The 26,715-nt window shown below is 48.7% G+C and overlaps 1 protein-coding gene across 2 annotated transcripts in view; it reads right to left on the reverse strand.

Annotated features, from left to right (window-relative positions):
* Window positions 1–26,715, reverse strand: part of ERN1 (endoplasmic reticulum to nucleus signaling 1) — a 673,099-nt gene that overhangs the window by 63,658 nt on the left and 582,726 nt on the right. For both annotated transcript variants that reach the window (XM_086930909.1, XM_086930908.1), the window contains exon 19: window positions 454–581. In XM_086930909.1, coding sequence (XP_086787035.1) covers window positions 454–581 — 128 coding nt within the window. The remainder of the gene's footprint in view (window positions 1–453; window positions 582–26,715) is intronic.

The raw sequence follows: 26,715 nt of genomic DNA on the forward strand, positions 1-26,715 counted from the left end.
TTCGGGTTACCGTGGGAATCCCACCATGACGACAGGGAAGATTCAAGCATGTAAATTTATAAAGGATACAATACTGGAGGAGGTACGGTGCCAAGCTTGTATTTTTTGTTTGTCTTCCTTTTATGGAATATGCTGCACAATTCTTGAGACAATTTTTGGCTTTCCATCATTGTCCATTTGATTGTAGCTGGTGTTATGCCTTGTGAGATTATTCAAAGCAAGATATAAGAATGGAGTGTATGAGGCTGCTCTTGAAAATAATGGCCATGTCATTGGCTTTAGCATTCTAGGCAGTGTGCATTGCCAAGGCTGAGGGAATAACATGTGGATAAATAACATTGTGTAGAGTGATCATTTGTTCACATGCAAAGATACCAGTAACAAACAGTTTTTGCGACTTGGTTATAGATTTGAATTTCAGTAAAAAGTGAAAAACAAAATGAAGTAACTCACCTGAAAAAATTGGAGTTGTTTTTCCAAATTCCAAAAGAAAGGGTGCTTCAGCACACATTTAGCAGATGGGCGCTGCTGTGGATCCATGTTTATCATTCGCTCAATTAAATCATGTGCTACAATGTCTTCTGCAAAATTAAACAGAAACACACTTTAAGCTTTACAATTTTCAACGTAATGAAAACTCAAAAATTGAGGTAGAGCACGGCATCACTCACAGCAACCAAACATCAATTTAATTCAATGCATTAAGCTATTACTATGTCTACAGCCATTACAATGTCTACATTTAAATTGGCACTTTTACATCCTTAACCACTACCTCATCACTTCATACTTACCTTAATTGACTTTTACCTTAATTCCAACATTCCAATATAAGTGTGATGATGTAACGGGCAGCACCGTAAATATGATGGCATACCCTTCCCATCCTACAAATCTATGTAATAAAAAGTATTTTGGTCATAGACCAGTATCAAAACTGGAATAGTACCCAAGACATTGGACCTACCATGTCACCATTTTGCAGTACATATGGTTTTCATTCTAATATATTTCCAATAACTGTTTCCAAACAAAATGCACCATTTACTTCAGCTCCGATTTAGTCATTATAATAGATACTTAAAAGTGTAATGCCACAATTCACTACAGGTAAAGTACAATAGAAAGAGACATACACAGGCAGCAAGCAGTTACTTACAAAGTGGGTGGTTCGGTTTACTTTTTACTCTCTACCTGAAACTTCCTGGCTTTCATGTCAAGTTTGATGCCCGGTTCATAGGCCTCTATGATCTCATTTATTTAAACCATTGGCTGTGAAACTTACCCTTCCCACTAAATGAAGAGTGCAGCTTGCATTTCCCTTCTTAAAAACGTTCCCTCATTGAAATAACATTCCTTTTCTCTGCCTCCTGTAATCTTGAGAAACTCCCTCAAGTAGGACATAAAGGCTATTTTGCACTGTAGAAGAATGAGAGGGGAACTACAGTACTTGATTGATTTGGCAGGCTATGGACCTTCAGATCACCCTTGTAAGTCAGCTGTTTTGTCAATGCAACCTGGTTGGTTTGTTGTTTCGAACATGCTCTCCTTTTAAGCCTGATGTCGCACAAGTTACTTACCTTCAGTAACGATAGATATGTAAGAAACAGTACTTAGTGTTAGATTCCTTACCTTAGAATATCCCCAGGCGTCAGAATGGATCCGGAAAGTTTTGCGTAGCAGTACCCCTGCGTGTCGGTAGGCGTCGTCTGCGGCTCCGCGTCCGTCGTCATTGGCGCGGAGATGACGTCGGAGTACTTAGACACTGCCCTCGCGCGCTGACGTCAGTTTTTATACACAGATTTTCCACGCCAGAAACGCAGAGCAATGATAAACAAACACTGGTGCCAAGAAACTAGGGCCCTCAAAGGAAATACCTTAACCCTAGATATCGGTTCCCAGAAAGGGGAGGATGGGTGGGGCGGTAAGGAATCTAACACTTACTACTGTTTCTTACAGATATATCGTTACCGAAGGTAAGTTACTTGTGCATCTAAAATAAACAGGTAAGTGTTAGATTCCTTACCTTAGAATAGATACCCCAGCAATACCAACCCCGGAGGTGGGTCTGGGAACCAATGATCACATCAGAAAGGTCTGGAGAACAGAATGGCTGAAAAAGCAATCTCTCCGGACTTGGCTGTCCAGGCAGTAGTGTCTAGCGAACATGTGCAGCGTGGCCCACGTAGCTGCCTGACAGATGTCCTGCAAGGGGACTCCCCGACCCAGGGCAGTAGTAGCCGCTGTGGCCCGAGTGGAATGGGCACGCAGCCCCACAGGAGGTTCCTTTTTAGCTAGTGAATAACGAGCCTTCATGCGCAAAACGGCCCATCGAGAAATGTTTTGTTTGTGCACCGCCCGTCCCTTCTTAGCGCCCACGTAACTAACGAAGAGCTGGCGTGTGCGGTCCAGATAGAATGAGAGCGCACGTTTTGGGTCCAGACGGTGGAGCCTCTCTTCCTCTTTCGAGGGATGCGGAGGCGGAAAGAAGGTGGGTAAGGTGATAGACTGCCCAATGTGGAAGGCTGTGACTACTTTGGGCAGGAAAGAGGGACCTGTTCTCAAGACAACTTTGTCCGGATGGACAGAGAGGAAAGGAGGTTTAGAAGAAAGAGCCTGGAGCTCACTCACTCTCCTGGCAGAGGTGATGGCAACCAGGAATGCAGTCTTAAGATTAGAAGACGAAGAGGGCAATTGTGAAGTTGCTCGAAAGGGGCGCACATCAAATAAGTCAGAACAAGGTTAAAGTCCCACTGAGGCATCACGAAAGGGACAGGAGGAAACATGTGAGTGATGCCCTTCAAGAATCTATTTACAACAGGGGACTTGAAAAGAGAAGGCTGATCAGGAAGCCTTAAGAAGGCTAACATGGCACAGAGGTAGCCTTTGATAGTGCCCAGACCAGAGCCCTGCTGGGCAAGAGAAAGAAGAAAGAGGAGAACCTCTGAAAGGTGAGCAGAAAGGGGAACTACAGCCTTTGCAGTGCACCATGCCACAAATTTGTTCCACCTGCAGGCGTATACCGATTTTGTGGCGGGACGCCTGGCTGCCAGAATGATGTTACAGACTTCAGGAGGCAAGTGAAATGGCCTCAACTGTCGCCGCTCAATCTCCATGCATGGAGGTGGAGACTGGACAGGTTCGGGTGGAGGACCGTCCCCTGCTGCTGCGACAGAAGGTCCTACTGAAGAGGCAGATGAATCGGGGGGGGGGATCGACTGACATGCTGAGTAGCTCCGGATACCAGTATCTTCGTGCCCAGTCCGGAGCCACAAGGATGACTTGGGCCCGGTCGCGCCCGATCTGCGTCAGCACTCTGGGCAGAAGTGGTATAGGCGGAAAGGTGTACAACAGACCGCAGCTCCACTCGCGATGAAAAGCGTCTCCGAGCGAGTGCCGCCTTGGAAATTCTCTTCTGTGGCGAATAGATCTAACCAAGGATCTCCCCACTGCTGAAAGAGACCTTGCGCCACGTCCGAGTTCAGATGCCACTCGTGATCCATCATGCACCGATGGTTGAGTTAGTCTGCCCAGGCGCTCAGGGAATCTGCCAGGTGTTGAACCACCAGGGAGAAGCCCTGGTGTTCCAGCCATTGCCAGAGGCGCAGAGCCTCCTGAGAAAGGGTCCACGACCCCACCCCGCCTTGTTTGTTGCGGTACCACATGGCGGTGGTGTTGTCCGTGAACACCTGCACTGCACTTCCCCGGACAGAGGGAAGGAATGCCTTCAGTGCAAGCCGGATAGCCCGCAGCTCCAGAAGGTTGATATGGAGCCGGGACTCCACCGGAGACCAGAGGCCTCTGATATCCGCCTCTCCCATGTGGCCTCGCCAGACCAGGAGAGACGCATCCGTCACTACTACGTGCTCCGGTTGGGGGTAGGGAGAGGGATCTGCCGCTGACCCAATCGAGGTCCGTGAGCCACCACTGCAACTGTCTCGCAGTGCCCTCCGAGATAAGGACGTGGTCGGATAGGTTGCCCTGATGCTGGGCCCACTGAAACTTCAGGTCCCACTGCAGAGCCCGCATCTGCCACCTGGCGTGATGCACCAGAAGGATGCAGGAGGCCATCAGCCCCAGAAGCCGCAGCGTCAACCTGACCGTGACTCGGGATAAAGGCTGAAAGATCTGAATTAAAGCCTGAATATCCCGAACCCGCTGCTCGGGAGGATAAACCCGAAACTGGGCAGAGTCCAGAACCGCTCCGATGAAGAGGAGCTTCTGAGAGGGACACAGGTGTGACTTCGGCACACTGATGGAGAACCCCAGCAGGTGCAGGAGGTCGGCCGTAGTCTTGAGGTGGCTGACTACTGTCTGAGGCGAGCCCGCCTTCAACAACCAGTCGTTGAGATAGGGGAAGACTGACACCCCTAATCTGCGCAGATGAGCTGCGACCACTGTCAACACTTTCGTGAACACCCGAGGGGCGTTGGTAAGGCCGAAGGGGAGCACGGTAAACTGGAAGTGCTCGCAGCCTACCGTAAACTGCAGGTAACGCCGGTGGGCCGGCAGGACGGGGATGTGAAAATATGTGTCCTTCAAGTTCAACGCTACCATCCAGTCTTCTGGGTCTAGGGCAGCTAAGACCTGAGCTGAAGTCAGCATCTTGAACTTCTCCTTTCGGAGAAAGCCGTTGACGTCCCTTCTTGGGAACCAGAAAGTAGTGGGAGTAACAACCACACCCTACTTTTGGCACACGCGCTCGATGGCCCCCTTGGCCAAGAGGGCTGTAACTTCCTCTTGCAGAAGTTGCAAGTGATCCCCCGACACGCGGTGGTACTGCAGTGGCATGGCTGGAGGCGTCGCCTCGAAGGGGAGGGAGTAGCCCATTCGGGCGATTTGCAGCACCCACCTGTCCGAAGTGATGGGGCACCAGTGGAGGCGGAGATGGCCAACCCTGTCCCCCACTGGCGTTGAATGGGCCTGAAAGCTCGGACTAGGAAAGCTTTGAGACTGATGCTGCGGGGTGGATGTGGATTGGCCTTGCCGCTGTCCCCTGGCACCGCCACGGCGGTTACCACGTCCGCCGCCGCGCTGGATGTTAGTCTGCGGCCCGTGGCCGGCAGGACGTGAGGGGGCGCCCCCTTCCTTGGCCACGAAAGGCAGAAGTTTGCTGGTGCTGGCCCGACAGGTCCAAGGACTTGGCCGTAGCCCTGGAGTCCTTGAAACGCTCAAGCGCACTGTCTGCCTTGCCGCCAACGAGGCGACGGCCATCAAATGGCATGTCTATGAAGGAATTCTGGACATCAGCCGAAAAATTGGCAGACCTCAGCCAGGCATGGCGGCGAACCACCACCGCCGTGGAAATCGCCCTGCCCAGCGAGTCCGTGGTATCCAGCCCACATCGGATAGAGTACCGTACTGCATCCCGCCCTTCCGAAAGGGCTTGAGCGAGTTTGACTCGGGCCTCCTCCGGGCAAGCTGGCAGCACGTCCACGACCGTGTCTCACAGAAAGTGGGTATAACGGGCCAAAAGGCAAGTGGTGTTAACCGACCGCAACCCCAAACTAAGTGAGAACGGCTTCTTACCAAACTGCTCATACTTTCCCAATCAGGTGGAGCACTCAGGAATGCGGTCTGGGAGTTAGAGGCCTGGATAACCAGGCTCTCGGGGGTGGGGTGAGTGGACAGGAAGCTAGGCTCGCCTGGGGCCGGGCGGTGGCGCCTGGCCACATTCCGATGTATAGGCGGACCTGGACCAAGCGCCCAACAGAATGTCAGAAAGGGTCTCACTAAACGGCAGTAGAGGTTCCGAAGAGCTTGCCTGCGGTTTAAGGACCTCGGGAAGGAGGTTAGTCCGCAAGGCCGCGACGGGGAGCTCAAGACCCAAGGCCTTGGCCGCCCTCGTCAGCACCACGCTGTAAGCAGCCCCTTCACGGTAGGAGGGGAGACAAAGCCAGTGTCGGGCGAAGTGTCAAAACCACTGGCCTCCCCTAGATCCACTGCCCAGTGCGGATACAACTGGCACTCTTGTGCCAGAGGGTCCTCGGAACCCTCCCAATCCTCCTCGTCTCCCATCTCCTGATAGTCAGGTGCAAAGGACGGGCCCGGATCATAGAAGAATTGCTCTTCTCTCGGCGTCGAATGTGGCTTCGAGCGACGCCGGATCCGGACCGAGGGAGGGACCGGGGACGTCGTCGTCTGGGGTCGGCGCCGGCGGAGGGGTCGTAAGGTCGACCAGCGGCGACCCGGAGGGGCACTGCGGTGCCGGCGCCGAAGCACCAGACACCGCCGGAGCCGACACACCCGACGGCGCCGGGGCCGACACACCCGACGGCGCCGGGGCCGACACACCCGACGGCGCCGGGGCCGACACACCCGACGGCGCCGGGGCCGACACACCCGACGGCGCCGGGGCCGACACACCCGACGGCGCCGGGGCCGACACACCCGACGGCGCCGGGGCCGACACACCCGACGGCGCCGGGGCCGACGCCCCGGCCCGCTTGGGCTCCCAGCTGGGGTCGCGTGGCCCGAAGGCGCCAAAGCGGGACCAGACTGAGGAGAGCGCAACCTCATGGCCATGAGGAAGGCATCGATCCTGTGGCTTCGAGCGACGCCGGATCCGGACCGAGGGAGGGACATGGGATGTCGTCGTCTGGGGACGGCGCCGGCGGAGGGGTCGTAAGGTTGACCAGCGGTGACCCGGAGGGGCGCTGCGGTGCCGGGGCCGAAGCACCCGACGGCGCCGGGGCCGAAGCACCCGACGGCGCCGGGGCCGACGCACCAGACGGCGCCGGGGCCGACGCACCAGACGGCGCCGGGGCCGACGCACCAGACGCACGACCAGTACCAAACCCTGTGCCGATTGCAACCGACTGATGTTGGTTACCGACCAAACAAGTGGTCTCTGTTACCAGATTCCTAAGAGCCTTGCTAGTTTTTATAAACCATAATCAACACACAAGGGGGTCGGTCGTGGAAAAATCATATTATGTAAGAAAAAAGGAGAAATTGCTCCTTTTTTAGGTGTCCCCTCACTCACCAGGGTTGCCCCTTGGTGACATGCTTCATCATTGGGGCCATCCCAGTCCTCTACGGGCTGGGGCGTGCTACGACTTGCGAGTTACGTAGGAGCACTTTTCAAAAGACTATGTGTGGTGCATGTGTATTTGAGGAGTGGACTATGTGATGTATCTAAAAATACCTGCCCAGTAGGTTGACAAACTTTATTTTTACCTCTAGGTGGTAGTATTAAAAACGGGGTGGATAGATAGGGCGCCCTAAACGTAATGTGTCAAGGTGTACCTATCAACTCCTATCGTCGACATGTTTCGTGCATACCCCAAGCACTTCTTCGGGACTACACAGGGACCAGCCCTGTGTTCGCCACTCCTTAGCTCTCCAATGAGTTATTTTGGTTTAATAATAAAATAAGGTGAATTTGCAGTAAACTATAATAAGTGCATGCAGATAATACCTACGTATTTAATCCAAACACGTGGTTCATGTCATGAGACCTAACTGGGCCCCATGGATTCGGAGGGGTTCAGTATCCCAGCAGATTTGTATAGTGGATACCTCCCTCTTATAGGCACCTACTTGTGTCCCTCCGGTCCGAATGTTTTTCTTACATAATATGATTTTCCACGACCGACCCCATTGTGTGGTGTTTATGGTTTATAAAAACTAGCAAGGCTCTTAGGAATCTGGTAACAGAGACCACTTGTTTGGTCGGTAACCAACATCAGTCGGTTGCAATCGGCACAGGGTTTGAACCCGGGCATCCCTACCAGCACCGATTGTCTTATGACTTGAAACAGGATCAAAAAGATCCAAAGAGTTAGTCAAAAAGTGACTAAGGAGTACTGCCTTTTCCGGATCTGCGCATGCTGGCGCGGAAAAAAGAAGAACTGACGTCAGCACGCGAGGACAGCGTCTAAGTACTCCGACGACGTCATCCCGGCGCCAACGACGCACACGGAGTCGCAGACAACGCCTACCGACACGCTGGGGTACGGCTACGCAAAACTTTCCGGATCCAGTCTCACGCCTGGGGATATTCTAAAGTAAGGAATCTAACACTAACCTGTTTCTTTCAGATAAAACTATGTACAGTGCAGTTTTCTACAGCGCCGCTGCAGAGACTGTCAAAGCGCTGTTAATCATATTGTTCAGTTGCACGCCTTAAGGCAGCATTCTCAGCAAATTCTGCTATGGATTTCAGCTAAGTGACAACTTAATGCACCTATTTACCAGTTCATCAGTAGTCCTTAAAATTGTGCATCACTGGCTTCTGACTTCAAAACAGTCAGCAACTCTGCACCATTTGCTGGACATAGGTAGTCGTGATTTTTTCTTTGATGTTATCTGTATCCTGCTGTCTACCATGTTATATATATTTGAGTATTAAGGTAAATCCCAGAGGTAGCAAAATACTACGCCACAGAAAGTCTTATTGGCTGATTTATAGTTTTATGGATGTGGGGCGTTAACAAAAAGTGGAGGATGCTCCCTCTGCCAAACCTGAAATTTCCATGCTCTATTGCGAGTTCGCATCACCACCAGGCCTACACCCCAGAGACTCAGCTAGCTCTCTCAGTATAAACCTGTGACTTGGCTGCAAACCTGTCAAAGGGAAACCAGCTTACAGCAAATGTTGGCCCACCCTATTGAGTGCAGGATGACCATAACCATTTCATCTACATCTTCTGGTTTGCTGACCTCGCCAAAATTCGAACTGACTAGATTAGGAGGTAGATCTATCTCGCACCTTGCTGCTAAATATTAAAACACTCCTATTTCTATCAACTCTAATCACCTTGATTGCTGTAGAGAACCAGTTGTTTGGTTAATCTTTTCCATTACGATTTTCACTCACATTAATTTCTGGCAGCCTGGAGTTGTCAAATAATGAACCGGAAAACATTTTGAAGTGATAGTGTGTACTTAAAATAAATGTATTCATACATCCAAATCCCCCGCTTGCGCTGTCCTTGTGAAATCTCTTGGATTTAATATATCTAAAAATGGGGCTCTTATCAGTTACCAATGCCCAATTACTGTGTTCATTCGCTTTTGTGTGGAACTTTTTTTTGTTAACTTCCTCTGGTTGCAAACATTTCCGATACTTCTACTAAAGCGGTTCACATTGTTTAAGCCCCATTTACTATTAAGATACGATCCCTTCCCACGGAAAAGGCATATAGCTTCTAACAGTATGCTGGAATGCAGGTTTTTTATTACTTATCTGGCTAAAGCAGATGGTTTAGCCTTTGAACATGTGTGGCATTTCCTATTCATGCCTCAGTACCTTACTTTGAACTTTGTAGTCATTATCAGATTGATTTTTTCAACGTAATCTATTTGATAATTAGGATCATGTAATAAACATTCTGTATTAAAAATAATGGTAATATACAGAGCTATTGTAAGAAAGTGGCTCTATATATACTGGACCAAAGTAAGGTACAGTGTGTATAGAGGCCCCAGTCTCCAGAGGTATGGCAGAGGTTAAAGTTAGATATAAACTTACTCTAAAGTGGTAGCTTGGTCGAGCAGTAAGGCAGTATCAGAGGGCAGTGTAAAGCACTTGTTGTACACCCTCAGTCAGCAAAGGGTCTCACACACTCAAGAACTGAACTCTAGGCCAATTGTTTTATATGAAAAGATATAATTGTTTTATTTTAGAACCAAAAAGTATCAAAATATACTTTTCTCAATATGAGTGACTTTAGGTAATTAATTTGCAAAAAGGCAATAGACTTTGTAAGTACAATAGCTACAGTCGTTGCAACAGGCAACATAATTTCAAACAATTTAACATTGAGCTCAATGGGTTTTTCTACATAAATGCAACAGATTACTTTATGGATTACTTTTCTAGGACTGGATCCTGGATTCAGTCTCGGAACATAAGCTGTAACACTGGGACCTCTACCTAAGACAGGTAAGTAATTACGTTTTGGTAGTTGGTACGATTTTTAAAGAATATTTGTAGTTTGCAAAAATCGACACTGAAGAAATTTCACAGAAAAACAGTCAATGGTCTCCTATGGAAGAAAATTCAGGTTACTGGTAAGTACACATATGATTACTTTTTTGGTTCAGTACTGGGCTAAAAGGTACAGTAGTGGCTTCTCTCCAGATCACAGGTGAGTAATTCGGAATTCGTTATTCGACTGATTTTAGATGAATATTTTAGAGTTTCAAAACGCCACAGAAGAAATTTCAAGTGAAACCAGTCAATGTTAACCTATGGAAGGATAATTAGTTATCGGCTTTTAGATAAGTACTCGACTGGTAGAGTTAAGGTTCTGGGCATAGACTCAGGGGTCTCCTAGGGTCAGAAAGGTACATTAGTTACACCGTCAGCGGCACAGGGGCAGCCGGGTGCAGAGAGAGTATTATACTACTAAACAGGCTGTCATAAGTGCAGTTATCTAGCAAGCGTTCGAGTCATGATTTCAATAGTGCAGCAGGTGCAGTTCCAGGCACCCAACTAAACACAAATTATTTCTATATTTTACAACTAAACAGTCAGTCACAAGTGTAGTTCTCTTTCAGGCACTAGGAACATGATTTGAATGGTACAGCAGGTGCAGTAGCACCTGGGCAAAAAGATGTCAGAACTTTTCTGAACACCTAATATTGCTATATTTGACTAAGAGAAGTCGAGTAATGACTCCCTGCAGTGATCAGTCTCATAGCTCCCTTGCGCTGGAAGAGGCTCATTGGTAGACCTGTGGTATACTGCTGGTGGCGACCAGGGAGCGTTGGGCCCGAATCTGATCGGGGTCTCTGGCCAGTACTATCAACGGAGACGGATGTCCGGTGTATTTGGACATTTGTGAATGTGAGGGGGGTTCTCCCTGAGGAGCAGGACTTCTGCACTTGTGCGTGAGGACCTGGACTATTGATAATCTCCCCGGCATTCGGAGCACTGTGGCAAGCCCACTCGCGCCTGATCACGCTCCAGCGGCCCAGGACATGGGGAAACCAAAGGGAATGTCCGGAGCGGGAAACCAACCACCGGATGGCGAACTGAGATCTCGGGCTGAACTAGATGAAGCGAGCACTTCTCATGATCCTTGTATGCAGCAGCAATTTGACAACTTACTCGCGGCGATAGCGGATTCGTGCACGGCCCTACAACAAGACATTGCACAGGTGGCGACAGGGCTGGGGCTTCTGAGAGTGAACCACTCTAAACTGGTGGACAGGGTGAAACAAGTGGAGGTTACATTGCAGGAGGTGGCGCCGGCCCACAATGTATTAGATGGCAAAGTAACGAACGCACTTGAACGAATACAGGCATTGGAGAAACGGGCGGAGGACGCGGAAAGTCGAAATAGAAGGAATAACATCCGAGTAGTGGGTCTGCCTGAAAAAGTGGAGGGGACGGGCATGGTGCGGTACCTGGAAAATTGGCTGAGCACAGTCGTGGCGGCGGAGGGGCTATCACCCTTCTACACACTGGAACGTGCGCACAGAGTACTGGTTAAACCGCCGCTTCCGGGACGTCCCCCCCGCTCGGTTGTAGCTAGGCTCCTACACTAGAAGGACAGGGATCTCTTGCTCCAGAAAGCGCAAACAGATGGGCCTTATCAAGTTGACAATAGTAAAGTGACAATATTCCCGGATTACACATGGGAAATCCAGCGCCGACGCGCATCCTTCCTGACAATTAAAAAAGAACTGCGGTCGGGAGGTATTCAGTATGCACTGTTATTTCCAGCGAAGTTAAAAATAATGCTGGATGGTGGCACGCATTTTCATGACACTCCGCAAGACGCTTGGGCATGGCTGGAAACTTACAGAGCTGGGATGGACCACATGGAGCGGCACCTCCGGGAGTCCCATGGGGCCCCCCCCACCGCCAATCACAGCGCCTCCAACGCAAGCGACAGGATAGACGGAAACCATTGCAGGCACAAACTGAGCTGGAGAGACAGGAGGTGCTGGACGCGGTGATGGCATTGTCAGGAGAACCGGTGCTGCAGTCATCTGAGAGTACAGACTCTGAAAAGCACAAGGCGCAGTCTGATGCAGAGGCTTCGAAGGTGGAGTGTGTTAAAAGGCCGCAGGTTACCCCGGCAACGGCGGATGGACTCCTGGATGTATGATGGTCCACCTTACAGTAAAGGGTGGGAGGAGTTGTGGGTCGAAGATGGAGACTTGCTTGTAGACCCTGTGTCAAGTAAGGAAGGCTGTTGGGAGGAGGGCCTGTGGAGTCTTTCAAGAATCTTAGTTGGGTTAGGACAGCACCACTATAAGAAATAACCAGTGGATGCATGGTAAGGTGCAAAGGGTCTAAAGGGTTAGCTGTGATTGTTTGAGGGATGGGGTGGGGTTACTATTTGGACGCAGGTGGTCACGCGTTGGCCCCCCCCCTCCCACAGCCCATAAGGCATGCCTACAGTGACTACTAATAGGCTTAGGTGTGGGTTTAGAGTTGGAATGGTTTGGATGGGGACTAGCAGTTCTGTTCTAGGTCTTGTTCTTGGGGGGGGGTGGGGGTGGGGCGTGATGTTCACCAGTGTGTTCAGCTTTTTGCAAGGAGGGGAGGACCGATTGTGGTATGGCGATGTGGGCAGTACCCAATTTGCGTTGCATCACATGGAATGTACGGGAACTCCACACAATGACAAGGCGCCACAAGGTTCATGCATATTTAGTTAGGAGAGGTATACACGTAGCATTGCTTCAAGAAACACACCTTACTAAGGCGGAGGGACTGGCATTGCAGCGTGGGTGGAGAGGGCAGGTTTTCAGTACCTCATATTCAGCATTTGCGAGGGGGCACTGGTCTGGATCAGGGTGGGGGTTCCCTTTCAGTTGACGAGGCAAACAAAAGACTCTGAGGGTAGATTTGTGGTGGTTGAAGGGCGTTTATATGTCAGGGATGTAGCATTCTGTAGTATTTATGCACCAAATGTGGACCAGGCGCGCTTCCTGGATCGGTTGTCTTGTGTGTTGGCGAATTATTTGGCAGGCCCGGTAGTGTTGGGGGGGTGGGGGGGGGGGGGGGGGGTGGCTGGGGGGGGGAGACTTTAACTCAATAGCAGATCCCTTTCGGAATAAGTCACACCCTCCCTTGCTGGATTCCCCTGTCCACAAGCTATACAAATACAGGTTGGATTGGCACACCAGGTGGAACTTGGTGGATGTGTGGAGGTCGCACCATCCACAGGACAGAGATTATTCTTATTTTTCAGCGTTACATGAACTTCATGTTTGGCTGGATGCGATATTATGCTAAAAAATGGTAGTGTCCACTATAACCCACTCACAGTACCTTACTAGGACACTGTCTGACCACAACCCGTTGTTGGTCACTATGCTCTGGGCGAGGGAGAGGTCTGACATCCTGTGAGAAGTTGGCCTGATACAAGGTGATCACTAGGACTAGTGAGCATCATAGATCAGTCCAAACAACCCTTATGGTGATTGGCTGTAAGTCAACCTTATAGACCAGCTATCCTAATGGTAGCATGGACAAAGCAGTCTTAGGCTAAACTCTTTTGGCATGTGAAGTCAGCTGTTTTACCACATATAATCCCTTGAATATCAAATGAAAGGACACCACACAGGTAGTTATGAAAATAAACAAGATATTTATTAACTAACATACACCTCTGAACTCTTTATGAGGTCAGAGGGCAAAGAACATGACAAGACTCTTAAGCAAAAATACGTTAAGTTGTACAAGTTACAATGTTGCCCTAGGGGGGCAACAAACCATATACTAAACAAGTGGTATAAGGAAATCTATGGAAGGAAAGGAGCTGTCCAGAGGCTGTAGGATCGCTGGGACTACACTATCCTAACCTGAGGTAAGTAATAGGAGGCCCACGGAACGCGTGTGCAGAGTGTGAACTCACACGCGAGATGCGTAACAAAGTCAATGGACAGTACAAATTACCAAACGGTAAGTATTAGACAGTTCCGACTAGTTAGGACTAAAACGACTGGAAATCTGGACACTTGGAGAGTTAATCTACCCTTGAGCACCGAAATGCTCTTGTTACCTCACCCACGGGCTGCGGGTGCATAGGTGTCAAAGTGTGTCGGGTTTCCGCGTTGAAGTCTATGGAGACTGGAAGAATAGATGCTGCAGGCGGCCAGAAGGAAGATGTCCGGAGCGACCCAAGGGTGGATCGAGGAAGATGAAGACCTGAAAGCAGAGGGGACAATGTTCACAGTCACTAGCCAGTGACTGGAGTGGAGCCAGGAAGGAACCAGATGCTGTCGTCGCGATCAGGTGAAGAGTGGACGCTTGACTCTGCAGCCACGTGGACCAGGAGGTGTCTTGGACGACCAGGATGGAGGCATGAGCTGTCCCACGCAGGCTATCGCTGTCGGCGGTGTTTGTTCCGGATTCGGCGTCAACAGGCCTTGGCAAAGGCAACCAACGCGGTGAGTGTAAAAGGTGTCTGGTGCGGACCAAGAGGGTTCCTGGTGCTTCTCCTTTGCAGGGAAGCAGGGGCCTGTCTGGAGCAACCAGACCAGCGGTGTGGATTTCGTGGATCGTCGTCTAGGAGGTCACTAGCTAGCCTGCAAGTGACCAGACAACGCGTCGAGCAGCAATCTAGCAAAAGGGCCCCACGCAGATCTCGTGGATGCTGGAGGGCTGATCTTCTGTACAGGAGCTGCTCGGGGCTGGAGCTTCTCAATCCCCAAAGCACTTTGTCGAGGATGCCTCTAAAGTCGTGCTGGAAACGAAGTGGAGTTTCTCCACGATGGCCGGTAACACATGTCTCGTTGCACCCACGGATCTCAGCTGTGCTGCAGATGTAGGTAGAGGTCGGAGAGGTCTGGAAGTCCGGGTTTTGTCGGGCTCTGAAGTCTGGATCCACTCGGGAAGACGACAAAGTGAACCGCTGGAACGCTTGATGGTGCCTGCTTGTGCAGGGTGGTCACTCCTTGGCCACAAGGGAGATTTCTTCAGTCTTCTGTGGAGCAGAACGTCGAAGTCCAGAGTTTCTTCTTGTAGAGTTTCAAATCAGGATTAATCTAATCTGGAATGGGACCAGCTCCTACCTTTATTCGCCTAAAGGGGGCTGTACTATGACTAGGTCCCTCCTATGGGTGGGACCAGGAAGGGGGGTGGTTACACCCCCTATCCTTTGTCCGCTTTCGCACCAGAGCTGGGGCTGGAGTGCCCCAGCAACTGGTTTGAACTGGTGTATGCACAGGGCACCTTGTGTGCCCCAGGCAAGTCTCATTCCTTTCAGGCCTGTCCTACCGAATACACAAAATCCTGTCTGGGGTGGTGCTAGCACCTCCCAAGGCAGGAAACCCTTTGTCCAAGCCTCCCTCGCTGGAAGGACTCCCAGCAGCAGGAGGTCAGACTTGTGTCTGTGGTGGCAGCATCCATTTTGTGATGCTGAGGCTCGAGTTAACTTTAACCGTAGTTCACAGTTACATACATGTCGTGTCCCTCTAAAAGGGTGGAATGCTACCCCCGTCGCCAGAACTGGCGAGGGGGTAGTATTACAGTTCGTATGACACCTTACTCGACATGTTTTGATAATGCTATGCCAAAGTTAGCAATAACCACGAGGATTATAATGCAATTAAGAGTATATGGTATAGAGTTATCATGGAAACAGCTAAAGGACTTGGTTCCGAAAGCTGCAGACAGGCTCAGCTCATGCTAGAGCACCATCTCACATAATTCCAAGCACTCTGCCTCCAGGATTGTTAAGGCCTGCCATAGGAGTGACTTATAGGAGTATATGTGTCCATTTTAGGTTTAGATATAGGTATACTATATCTAAAGCAAAGAGTGATTACACCACCTTGCCCCAGCTGATTGATCAGCCAGTTGTGTCACATTTGGATGGCCAGCCAGGGGTGGCATAATGCATGCTGCAGCCCCTAGTAGGCCCTGGGTGCACTTATGCCCTGGGTACTTATGGTACACTGTACAAGGACTTACAAGAGTGACCCAATACCAATTAGATATGTACCTAAGGTACATGGAGTCCATTTTACCAGAGAGAGCAGGACGCCTGGAGTCCTGAATAGCAGGATCCTAGGCCAACTAAGTCGAAAACCAGCTAAACACTAGGCAAAAAGTTGGGGTTAACCATAGTCAGATATCCACCTTCCTACGCATCCCAACTTGGAGATTGCGCCCCGAAACATTAGAGGACCCAGTGTTCCAGAGAGAAGTGGGGAAGGGATAATGCACTACTTTGATGAAAATGCAGGCACAGCTTCTACCAGAGCAGTCGCGTGGGATGCATTTAAGGTGGTGGTAAGGGTACTCTGTATTAGCAAATATGCTGGAGTGCAGAGGGCCCTGTTGCAGGACGTAGACAGAGCAGAACTTAAATTGAGGTTGGCAGAACAAGCGAGACCTGAGAGGCCTGAAGTGCAAACAGAAGTGGAGGAAGCTAAGGAAGCAGTGGCCACGGAAGTAGAAAGATTGCGCTGTTTTGATTATAGGAGTTATGTTGAGAATACCCAGAGGGGGATAAAGTGGGTTCGTTGTTGGTATGGCTGGCTAACCTGATTCCGCGGGGTTCTCCGATACTGGCACTGGCGACGGGGTGCAGTATATACACAGAGAGAGATTATGACTCAGTTTCAGGAGTACTATGAGATGTTGTACGAGAGTAAGTTGGAGGCAGGAGAGGAGGATATTGATTCCCTTTTGGGGAGTCTACCGTTGCCACAGCTCGAGGAGGAACAGGCGAAGCACCTAGGTAGAGATATAACAGTTAAGGAGGTTCGGAGTGCAGTCAAGAATATGGCACGTAATAAGACCCCAGGGGTGGACGGACTGTCAATAGAGTTTTACTCGCAGTATATAGACTTGCTGGCACCAAAACTGCTGGAGGTCTATGGTGAAGCCCGAGAGCTAGGCCAACTGCTGATGTCGATGCGAGAGGCACTTATTGTTCCACTGCTAAAGCCGGAATGGGAGGGTACGGATACGGCTGCATATCGCCCGTTGTCAATGTTGTCCACGGATTATAAGATTATAAATCGAATCCTGGCTTCACGCTTGCTGCAGCATATGACCATCTTGATCCATGAGGATCAAGCCGGGTTTATCCCATCTAGAAATACCACCACGAATATACGGAGGTTGGCGAGGGTTATGGGGGAGGCCCACATTGATTCACCCATGGCAATGATACTGTCAGTAGATATAGAAAAGGCTTTTGAAAGCTTGGAATAGCCCTTTCTTTAAAAGAAAATGAGGTGTTTTGGATTAGGAGACGCCTTCGTGGGATGGACAACAGTGTTATATACATGGGCGGTGGCGAGATTGAAGTTGGGGGACAATGATCTCGCCCCGGTATGTAGTGGCCCGTGGGACTCGGCAGGACTGTCCACTGCCCCCGCTGCTATTTGCTTTGGCTATAGAACTTCTTGCAGCGCGCCCGGCTAGGACAATGGTACGAGGGCCTGATGATTAGAGGGGAGCAACAATATATTTGCTACATGCAGATGATTTGTTGATGTCCTTGGCGGACGCTGGGAGTGCGCTAGCGGGGGCGACACGGTTGCTTGTAGATTTTGGTTGCATTTCCGGATTAAAAGTGAATTGGACTAAGACTTGCGTGTTTCCAGTACGACCAGGGAGAACGGCGCCTGAGATCCCGCGGGCCATGCGGTGGGAACCGTCTTGTTTGACCGATCTTGGTGTGCATATATATCACGAGACCAATGCTCTCCTGGACGGAAACACAGGGAGGTGTATACGAGCGCTGAAGGGAAACATGGCTTTCTGTAGTAATCTGCCATTGTCCGTGATGGGGAGGATAGCCCTGCTGAAAATGGTGGCACTTCCTAGGTCGTTGTACTTGTTTAGAACGTTACCGGTGTGGGTGCAATGCTTGTTGTTCAAGCTATTGAAGTCCATGGTGGTGGGGTTCCTCTGGGGATCGGGAAGACTCAGAGTAGCGCAAAAGACACTACTGAGGCCGAAAGCAGAGGGCGGGCTGGCGGTCCCTGATCTGGAACTCTATTACATAGCAGCGCAGCTCTAGGTCCTCACACAAGCGGTTGCAAAGGAGTTTAGGGGACCAGAGAACCTGAGGGGCGGAGGCATACAGAGGCATATCCTATCTTTCAGTATTCTACAGCAGCGGTTGGACCTCAGGGATCTCACCTTGGAGGAGAAAACGCTGAGGTTGTGCTGGAATCGGAGTCAGCGGAGAGCAGGTGTCTCGCACCCATATGCCCCTGAAATTCCGCTGGATATGGTTACAGCATTGCCCCATGGTGGAGACTGGTCGTCCTTGCAGGACTGAGAACAAGCGGGGATCCAAGTGCTTGGGGAAGATGGCACATTGCCCCTTTATCAGGCGCTGCAGGAGCGATATGATCTCCCTAGGGGAGGATTCTTGGTGCACGCTGCCCTGATGCGGGCGTTGCAAAAGCATTGGAGGGGGGGAATGGTGGAGCCTACGACAACGATGGTGTGTCAGTATGTGGTGATGGTGGCGGGCACATTCAAGGCAGTTACGTGCTTATATGCGAGAATGTTGAATGAGGGACTGGCTCCACTGGACACATTAAGACTAAAATGGGAAGAGGGCATTGGTAAACCCATTCCAGAAAATGTATGGGGACAAATTTTGAGCAGGGCGTGGACAAGTACCAGAAACGCACGATTTCAGCTGGTACATTTTTTCATAATACATAGGGCATATTTGACGCCTGGTAAGATTATGAGATACTTTAACGTTGATAATGCGGTATGTCCTAGGTGTGCTGGAGTAGGGGGGGGGAGGGGTGGGGAGTTAGAGCACATGTTGTGCGAGTGCCCGAGGTTGGGAGACTATTGGAGCGAAGTGGGAGATCTCTTGATTAAAGTTACGGAGCGCGATTAAGACGGACATGGCCATGTGCATACTACATTGGTTCCCACATACCCCCAAAACTAAGGTGTCGAGCACATTTGAATATATGGGACTGGTGTTGGCAAAAAGAGAAAGAACAATGCACTGGAAATCCAGCGAGGGTCCCAGCAGTAAGAGGTGGAGGGCAAAGCTTCTCAAGTGGGCTGGTGCAGAGGACACTATTCGGCTCAGGCAGGCGCGACGCATGAACAATGAGAAAGCATTAGAAACAGCAAGGGCATGGGGAAAACTAGTTCAATCCCTGGCGGATCAACATTTAAAAGACGCCCGGGAACGAAGTGATCAAGCGCAGGCAGGACACTGAAATACCCAATGGGGGAATCCAGCTTATAGATCAACACACCCCATGCGTAACACATCTGCACATATATGGAACACAATGGTGACGGGTGAGGGGAAGGATGGGAAGGGGCGGTAGGTGGGAGAGGGAGGGGTTAGGTAGGGTGTTAGCACAATTGATGGTTGGAACTGTTTATTGCGATCTTGAATAGGAAATATATGGTAACTGTGAGCAAACTGTTAAGACATTAATCGCAGCAAGACCTGGAACATGGCGGAGTACTTGGTTTCCTATGAAGACCTATTTGTTATCATGAAGGGGTTGAATGGGTCTTGAGGGAAATTAGCATAAGTTGCCTGACTGTTATGTTGTAAACCAATAAAATATGTTTAAAAAAAATTGCTATATTTGACTACTCAACAGGCAGTCACAATTGCAGTTACCTTGCTATTGAAAGGGTCTGGATTTAAATCATGAAGCAGGTGCAGTGGCGCCGGGGCCAAAAGTTGTCTTAACTCCACTAAACACCAAATATTGCTATATTTTACTACTAAACAGGCACTCACAAGTGCAGGTATCTTGCAGGCAACAGGTCATTATTTGAATGGTGCAGCAGGTGCAGTGACACCATGTTCAAAAGTTGTCAGAACTCCTTTTAACACCTTAAATTGCTATATTTTACAAATAAACAGGCAGTCATAAGTGCAGCTGTCATCTGGCAAGCACTAGGGTCATGATTTCAATAGTGCAGCAGGTGCAGTGGTACCAGGACCAAAAGCTCCAGGCACCCCGCTAAACACCTACTATTGCTATATTTTATTCCTAAACAGGCAAACCTGCTAAACACCTACTATTGCTATATTTTATTCCTAAACAGGCAACCACAAGTGCAGTTATCTTGCAGATATCAGGGTCATGAATGGCCTATCAGGTGCAGTGGCTCTGCGGCCAAAAGCTTTAGGGACCCCAGTAAACCCAGATTATTGTGACATTTTACTACTAAACAAGACAGTCAGAAGTGCATTTATCTAGCAGGCAATAGGGCCATGATTTGAATGGAGCAGCAGATGCAGTAGCACCAGGACCAAAAGCTCTAGGCACCCCACTAAACACCTAACATTGCAATACTATTTTACTACTAAACAGACAGTCACAAGTGTGGTTACCTTACAGGCAATATGGTCATGATTTGAACGGTGCAGTGGCACTGGGCCAAAAGTTGACATAAGTCCTCTAAACACCAGATATTACGGTATTTTACTACTAAACAGGCACTCACAAATGTAGTTATCTTGCAGGCAATAGGGGCATGATTAGAATGGTTTAGCAGGAGCAGTGGGACCGGGCCAAAAAGTTATAAGAACTCCTCTAAACACATAATATTGCTAATACATCAATTAATTCCAATATATCCCTTTTTCATTTTTCAAAATGTTGCTATTACTTACCCACACTATACCACTAGTAACAGCACAATATGTTAATTTTTGTACATAAACAAGTGATAACACTTTCATAGACTTTCTGTAACTTATATAGTACAACTACTCAACAAGCTACAACTTGCAACTGCTTATTATTAATCACATAGTCAAAACCTAATGCATTTACCAATGTGTGTTATATTCTACCACAACCAACCCTCCATGCAGCAAACCAGTGCTGAGCAAGGGCCATCAACTGTGTGAACTGGGGGTTAGCTGCATGGATGGGTAGGTGCAGTGCCTGACCACAGACCTGACTTTCCGTCAATGCCCACTGCACACAGGCTGTTGACAGCAGAGGGCTTGATGACAGGCCATATGTAGTTAGAGTTGGTCAAATAAGTAGGTGGGCAGCAGGGTTTGGTTACTTTTCCACCACCCGGAGGTAGCTTTACACACCTTCAAGCACTTGCCTGAACTCAAAATGAAAGGTGAAGAACAAACTGCTACATGTTTAGGAGCATGCTTTACTACAGCTATGTGGGGGCACGGAGAAAGCATTGTTGTGGCTACTTGAGAATGAGTATATCCCTTAAGCACACACATTTAAGCAAACAATAGCAAGACAAGCAGAATAACAGTAGCAAGAGAAAACAGTGTTGACAAATCCAAAAGTTAAATTCTGAAAGAATTTTGTGCATTGAGCTTGAAGTGGTCAGAGGAGAGAGGAAGTATAGTGGCAATGTTTTGAATGTCGAATGAAAATAGTTAGCAAGTGTGGTGTCGCAGTGCAACGGTGGGTAACAGTGTGTTAGCAGATGGAAGTGAATTGTTAAGTAGTTGTGCATGTTTGGAAGTAGTCCAAGGCAGGTAGGGACTTTCCTCGCCCAGGTATCCATACAATGCATTACAGATATTCATCCCTGAAAAGTCCCAGCCCGCTTTACATTGTCGCTGAACCTACAGAGGACATGGGTCTCAGACACAGCTACCCAGCAGACTGATCCCAATCTTTGGGTTTCCTGGTCTTAAATGAACCATGGCGAGAGGAGATGCCAGTTCCTGGATGTCAAACTGCTCAGTAGTTGTTGAGGTACTGCGATTCGAGGGACTGCTTCAGTTCAGCAGGTGTATTGTATAATGAGGGGTGGTCTGAATTGCACAGAAACGGGGGATAAAAGGGGTAGGTAGAACCCAAGGAATGACTAGAATATCCTAAACGAGATAGACAAATTAATACCATAGCTAAAAAAAAGAAAAAGAAAATGTCACTATGCGAATATGTGAACCCAATGCCAAATGACTTGGCATTGGCTACGTAATGCCTTACAGGTCACCCCTCCCCCTCCAGCACATTGCATGGACATTAACTAGCTAGTGTGGTATGGGGGGTCCACTCAGAGCCCAATTGATAGATCAAACCTCTGCAGATGGCTTGGTGCAGACAAAAAGCAGGAAGAGCTGCACCATTTCCACAAGGTTTAGATAGCAGATTGCAAGAGACCATCCTCAGGGAAAGCTCTACTCATTCCACAGCACAGTCATAGAGCCAGGCACCCCTCATAGAAAGGAATATGCTACTTACCAGTATGCATCTGTTCTTGGCATGTAGGACTGCTGACATTCATATCTGTGCATAGATCGCCGCCTAGTGTTGGGTCCGGATGATTGCACATTGTTGTCCTGGAAGAGTCTTCGAAGTAACACGAGATAGGTGGCTCCTCCCTTGGACTACAGTGCGCATGGGCATCCTCTCTATCCCCCAGATTGTTTTTCGCAATTGTGGCAGAGATGGAGTATAGTATAGTAAGAGATGGCCATGCAAAGAGTGAATGCTACAGCTGCGACAGGCACCAGGGAGGCGGGTGGGCTATATGAATGTCAGCAGCCCTACATGCCAAGAAAAGATGCATACTGGTAAGTAGCATATTCCGTTCGAGGCATGTGGGCTGCTGAATTCATATCTGTGCATAGAATGTATAGCAGTATCTCCCTTAGCGGTGGTTGCCCGTGCCAGCTGCAGCAGTCTGAAAAAGAGTTTTGAGAACAGCCTGTCCTACAGCAGCTTGCTGTTTGGAATGTACATCTACACAATAGTGTTTGGTAAATGTATGTATGGTTGACCATGTGGCTCCTCTAAAAATTTTGTGTAAAGGAATATTTCCTAGAAAAGGCATGGATGCCCCTAGTTTGCGTGTAGAATGCGCCCTAGGGGGAACTGTTAAGGTGTGTTTTGCCTTTAACATATCTGAATACACTTAACGATCCATCTGGCTACACCTGATTTAGAAATAGGGTTGCCTTTGTGTTGTGGTGAGAAAGCAACAAACAACTGTTTTGTCTTTCGAAATGCCTTAGTTCTATCTATATAGTATAGCAGAGCTCTTTTGACATCCAGAGTATGCAAGGCCCTTTCAGCAACTGTTTGTGGATTTTGAAAGAACACTGGCAGGTCTATTGTTTGATTTATATGAAAATGGGATACCACTTTTGGCATGAATTTAGGGTTTGTTCTGAGAACTACTCTATTCGCATGTATTTGAATGAATGGCTCTTGAATAGTTAGGGCTTGCAGCTCACTAACTCTTCTAAGTGAAATAATGGCAATAAGGAAAGCCACCTTCCAAGTAAGAAATTATAGTACGCATGAGTGCAGTGGTTCAAAAGGTGGTCGCATAAGTCTGGTTAAACGATGTTTAGATTCCAGACTGGTGAAGGTGGGTGCCTTGGGGGAATTTCTCGTTTAAGTCCCTCCATAAATGCTTTAATTGCTGGCACTCTAAATAGTGAAAGTTGTTGCCTGTTTTGGAGATATGCTGCTAACGCAGCTAAATGTATCCTGATGGATGAGTAGGCTAAATTGCAACGTTATAGGTGCAAGAGATAGCAAATGATGTTTTGCGTAGAAGCATCTAATGGGTTTATATTGTTGTTACTGCAGTAAATGACGAAACGTTTCCACTTTGCTGCATAACATGCCCTAGTAGTGGGTTTTCTTGCCTCTTTGATAATATTCATACAGTCTGGAGGCAAGTTGAGGTATCCAAATTTTAGGATTTCAGGAGCCAGATCGCCAGGTTCAGCTGTTGTGGATCTGGGTGTTGGATTTCTCCATGGCTCTGAGTTAGAAGAGTGGGAGTGAATCTCAGTCTTTGATGAGGCACCACTGACAGTTCTAGGAACGTTGTGTACCATGGTTGCCTTGCCCATGTGGGAGCAACTAGGATTAGCGTCAGTGAATGTTGGCGCATTATGCGTGCCACTAGCGGTATTAATGGAGATGGGGGAAAAGCGTACGCAAATTTGCCTGACCAGTTCATCCATATCGCATTGCCCTGCGACTGCGGATGTGGGAACCTGGCGGCAAAGTACTGGCATTTTGCGTTTTCGCTTGTGGCGAACAGATCTATCTCCGGTTGTCCCCATCGCGGAAGAATGGTTGGAGGACATTGGGGTGAATCTCCCATTCGTGCATCTGTTGGCTGTGCCTACTGAGCAGGTCGGTTATCTGATTGTCCTTGCCTGGGAGGTGTTCTGCCATGAGAAACATGTTCTTTTGAATGGCCCATTTCCACACACTCTGAGCTAGATGCGATAGTTGTGGGGAATGTGTTCCTCCCTGTTTTTGAATATAATATATAGCTGTCATGTTGTCCGTCCGGATCAACACAGTCTTGTTGCATAAGTGTTTCTTGAACGCTTTTAGTGCTAGAAAGACCGCTGTCAACTCTAGTAGGTTGATGTGCATCTTTTTCTGTAGTACAGTCCATAGACCCTGGACTGTGCAGTGCAGGACATGGGCTCCCCAGCCTAGCAGGGATGCGTCCGCTGTTATCACTATTTGTGGGACAGGCTCCTGGAACAGTCGTCCCTTTGCAAAGGTTTTGTGGATTCCACCAATGCAGAGAGTTGTATGCCCGACTGGTCACCAACACTAGGTCTTTTAATTGTCCCCGAGCCTGGTTCCACTGCCTTGCTAGTCACTCCTGTAGCGGACGCATGTGTAGTCTGGCATGAGGGACTATGAATATGCACGAGGCCATCATGCCTATTAGCTGCATAAACACTCGAGCTGGCAATGAGTGTTGTGGTTTGAACCTTTGTATTAACGTTTGCATTCCGTTGATCCATGCTGTGTACGGATATGTCTTTGCTGCTAGTGTATCTTTTGTAGCTCCCAGGTACTGTTGTGGGTTGTAGGTGTAACTTTGGGTAGTTCAGCGAGAAACCTAGACTGTGCAGGAGATGAATGGTCTTTGACATGTGGCTGGCACATTGCTGGGCCGATGGCGTTTGTATCAGCCAATCGTCCAGGTATGGGTACACATGAATGTGTTGTCTCCTGAGATGCGCTGCCACTGTTGCTAGGCATTTTGTGAACACCCGTGGAGCTGTTACACCGAATGGCAGGACTTTGAACTGGTAGTGTTGTCCTTGAATTGTAAACCTGAGATACTTTCTGTGAGCAGGGTGTATTGGTATATGAAAGTATGCGTCTTTGAGGTCTAGAGTTGCTAGGAAGTCTCCCTGCCACAGCAGTGGTAAGACTTGTTGCAGAGTGAGCATGTGAAAATGTTCTGATAAAATGTACTGGTTGAGGGGCCTGAGGTCCAATATTGGTCTGAGAGACCCGTCCCTTTTGGGAATGAGGAAGTATAGTGAGTAAACTCCTGTTCCTTGATGTTCTAATGGGACTGGTTCTATGGCCCCCTTTTGCAGCATATTGATGACCTCTTGCTGCAATAATGTTATATGTTCCTTTGACATTGGACGCTGTACGGGTGGTATGTTGGGTGGTGTGGCTGTGAGTTCTAGGCAATAGCCATGTTGGATAATTTGCCTGACCCACTTGTCTGTAGTGATGTTTAGCCAGACTGGTAGGAACTGTTGTAGCCTTCCCCCGACCGGTGTTGTATGGTCTGGGGGTAGTGCCAGGAAGTCACTGTTTGGTATTAGTGGAGGATCTATTGGCATTGCCTCCACGCCCTCTGCCCTTGTTATTATTTCCTCCGTATCCACCACGATTTGTGTTTTTATTGTATGTGGTTTGCGTATTACTGTTGTATGTGGAGCATTGCTGCGATGTGTTACCTCGCGCTCCTCCTCTGTAGTTGGAGCGATGAAAGGAGCCTCTGTGTTGTTGGGACTGAAGAGCCCCCTTTGACTTTGCAGTCTGTGTCCTTTTTCATTTTGTCCAGAATTGAGTCAACTGCTGGACCAAACAAAAAATCTGGATTGATTGGCTGATTAAGAATTGTGTTCTGGACCTCAGTCTTAAATCCAGATATGCGAAGCAGTACGCTTGTGTTGATAGATCTGGCAGCTGTGTCTGCCGCGTCTAGAGAACACTTAATAGAGGCATTGGAAATGTACTTTCCCTCCTGTACAAGTTCATTGGCCTGTTCTTTAAAAGGCTCAGTTAAGTGTTGGAGAAGTGGTTCTAAACTGTCATAGTGCGCCCTATCATATCTAGCCAACAAGGCTTGAGTATTGGCAATTCTCCATGAGTTTGCTGCTTGAGCAGCTACTCTCTTGCCTGATGCCTCTTAAACCTTTGACTCCTTGTCAGGAGGAGGAGCCTCTCCAGTAGTTTGAGAATTTGCACGCTTTCGTGCGTTGGAGACCACCAGTGAGTCTAGAGGCAGTTGTCCCCCAATGTAAGTATGGTCTAATGGTGCAGCCCTATACTTTTTTTTAATTCTAGGGTGGAGGACACGTGCCCTAGCAGTGTCTTTGAATATGCCATTTGCATGCTTTAGGACCCCTTTTAACATGGGAAGTGTTTTGACAGTCTTTTCTGATGTTGCAAGAGTATCAAACAGAAAATCTTCCTCTATAGGATCTGTATGCATTTCTATATTATGGTAGAGCCCTGCTCTATCTATTAATGCCACCGTGTCTTCTGTAGGTGATGGCTTAGCTGGGTATGCAGGTGCGTCTATAATGGGTTGAGCCTCATCAGGGTCTGGGTCACCCCCCCATGGTTGTGAATTGGGGTCTACATTTGGGTTTTGTGGATAACCAAAACCAACATCTGTGTCATGATCTACATCTGGGTTGTAGTCAGAGCGTGTAGGTGAGTATGGTGCATATGGAGTAGTAGACATAGCTGGAGCGATAGGCTCGAAAAGAATAGGAGAGGTTGCACAGTCTCTTTTCTTTTTGAGTGGAATAGTAGAAAAGTCTT

This window comes from Lissotriton vulgaris, chromosome 7, assembly GCF_964263255.1.
Source record: "Lissotriton vulgaris chromosome 7, aLisVul1.2, whole genome shotgun sequence".
NCBI lineage: Eukaryota > Metazoa > Chordata > Amphibia > Caudata > Salamandridae > Lissotriton > Lissotriton vulgaris.